The 1,866-nt window shown below is 60.5% G+C and overlaps 1 protein-coding gene across 1 annotated transcript; it reads right to left on the bottom strand.

Moving 5' to 3' along the window:
- Positions 1 to 1,651, bottom strand: LOC106532821 (potassium voltage-gated channel subfamily A member 1; the record flags this gene model as incomplete). The annotated part of the gene is made up of 1 exon (XM_014028977.1): positions 1 to 1,651. A coding segment is annotated over exon 1 (1,113 nt), but the record flags the coding sequence as incomplete, so codon positions are not given.
- Positions 1,652 to 1,866: the final 215 nt, after the last annotated feature.

Raw genomic sequence — 1,866 nt, forward strand, 5'->3', positions numbered from 1 at the left:
CACCGTGGTCATGGACACCACGGCCCACCAGAAAGCATCCGGGATGCTGGAGAACTCGGAGTCCGGGTCGTCGGTCTCTGCGAAGTAGACCGCGCTGGAGAAGAGGATGACTCCGATGAAGAGGAAGAAGATGAGCAGACCCAGCTCCCTCATGCTGGCCTTCAGGGTCTGACCCAGGATCTGCAGACCCTTGGAGTGGCGGGACAGCTTGAAGATCCTGAAGACCCGGACCAGGCGGATGACCCTGAGGATGGCCAGGCTCGTGGCCTGCTGACCCGGGCCCTGGTGCTGGGCCAGCTCCAGGCCCAGCGTGATGAAGTAGGGCATGATGGCCACGATGTCGATGCTGTTCAGCAGGTTCTTRAAGAAGGCCGCCTTGCTGGGGCAGGCCAGGAACCGGACCAGCAGCTCGAAGGAGAACCAGATGATGCACAGGGTCTCCACGATGAAGAACGGGTCCGTGAACGGGTCGGGTCGGACCCCCCGAGCCCCGGTCCCGTTCCCCGCCCGCTGTGGCTCCTCCAACACCCGGACCTCCTCCCGGAACTCAGGCAGGGTCTCCAGGCAGAAGATGACGATGGAGATGAGGATGACCAGAACCGAGACGATGGCGATGCCCCGGGCYGGACCAGAACTCTCCGGGTACTCGAACAGGAGCCAGACCTGGCGCTGGAACTGGTTCTGGGGCAGAGGTTTCTCCTCCTCCTTGATGAAACCTTCGTCCTCCTTGAAGTTCTCCACCACGTCCTCCCCCAGCTCGTAGAACCGGACCTCCTCCAGGAAGATGTCCACCGGGACGTTGACGGGTCTCCGGAGCCGACCCCCGGACTGGTAGAAGTACAGGATGGCGTCGAAGCTGGGCCGGTTCCGGTCGAAGAAGTACTCGTTCCTGAGCGGGTCGAAGAAGCGCATCCGTTTCCGGGGGTCCCCCAGCAGGGTGGCCGGGAACTGGGCCAGGGTCTTCAGCTGGGTCTCGAAGCGCAGCCCCGAGATGTTGATGACCACGCGCTCGCAGCAGTCCTGGTTCTCCTCCTGGTTCTGGTCCGGGTCCAGCACGTCCTGCGCGGCCAGAGCCACGGACTCGTCCAGGTTCTCCTCTGACACCACGGTCATTGTCCGGTCCGGTCCGGTCTGACCCGCTCCGGCTGCGCGTGTCCGTCAGTGCCACACGGTCACGGCTCTGGCTCTGGTCCTGGTCCAGGTTCTGGTCCTGTCTGCATGGCTCTGTCCTCCCTCCTGTGGTCCGGACTGAGGTTCGGTTTCACAGCCGCCGCGTTTTAAACAGCCGTGCCCGACGCGCGTGCACGCTCCGAGGGGAAATAAAACACACGTGCGCGCGAACCTGATCAGTTACTTGTGCACAGAAATCAGCTGGTTTCAGAACAAACATCCGGTTCTGCTGCCGTCTGCACCGGGCTGAGGCGCGCGCTCAGGTGTCTGACCCCAAAACAAGGTGAGGGCTGCGCGCACGCGCACCAGACTCAACATCTGAGACAAAACATGACGGAGGAAAAGATCCTCAACCTGTAGCTCCTTCATCCAACCTTCGTCCATCCTTCATCCAACCATCCGTGACTGACGCGCGGAGCGGCACGCGCACAAATGTCTGCTGTGCGCGTGCCGCTGCGCTGAGCAACAAGTCGAGGAAAGAAGGAAGAGTTGAGCGGTGACGTCTTCCTCCCAAAATGTCTGGAAATCTCCCGGGAAAAACGTCTTTCCCTCGTTTCCCATGGAGCGAGCAGCGCGGGAAAATCTAGATTCAAGCAGAGGCGCCATTCATGAAAACTGAGTTTTATTTTGACACAAACATCAGATTTTATTRTGAACACGGTTAGAGAGGAGACTGTCTCTGACTGGATGGACACG

Source organism: Austrofundulus limnaeus, unplaced genomic scaffold (assembly GCF_001266775.1).
Source record: "Austrofundulus limnaeus strain Quisiro unplaced genomic scaffold, Austrofundulus_limnaeus-1.0 Scaffold835, whole genome shotgun sequence".
In the NCBI taxonomy this organism is placed as follows: domain Eukaryota; kingdom Metazoa; phylum Chordata; class Actinopteri; order Cyprinodontiformes; family Rivulidae; genus Austrofundulus; species Austrofundulus limnaeus.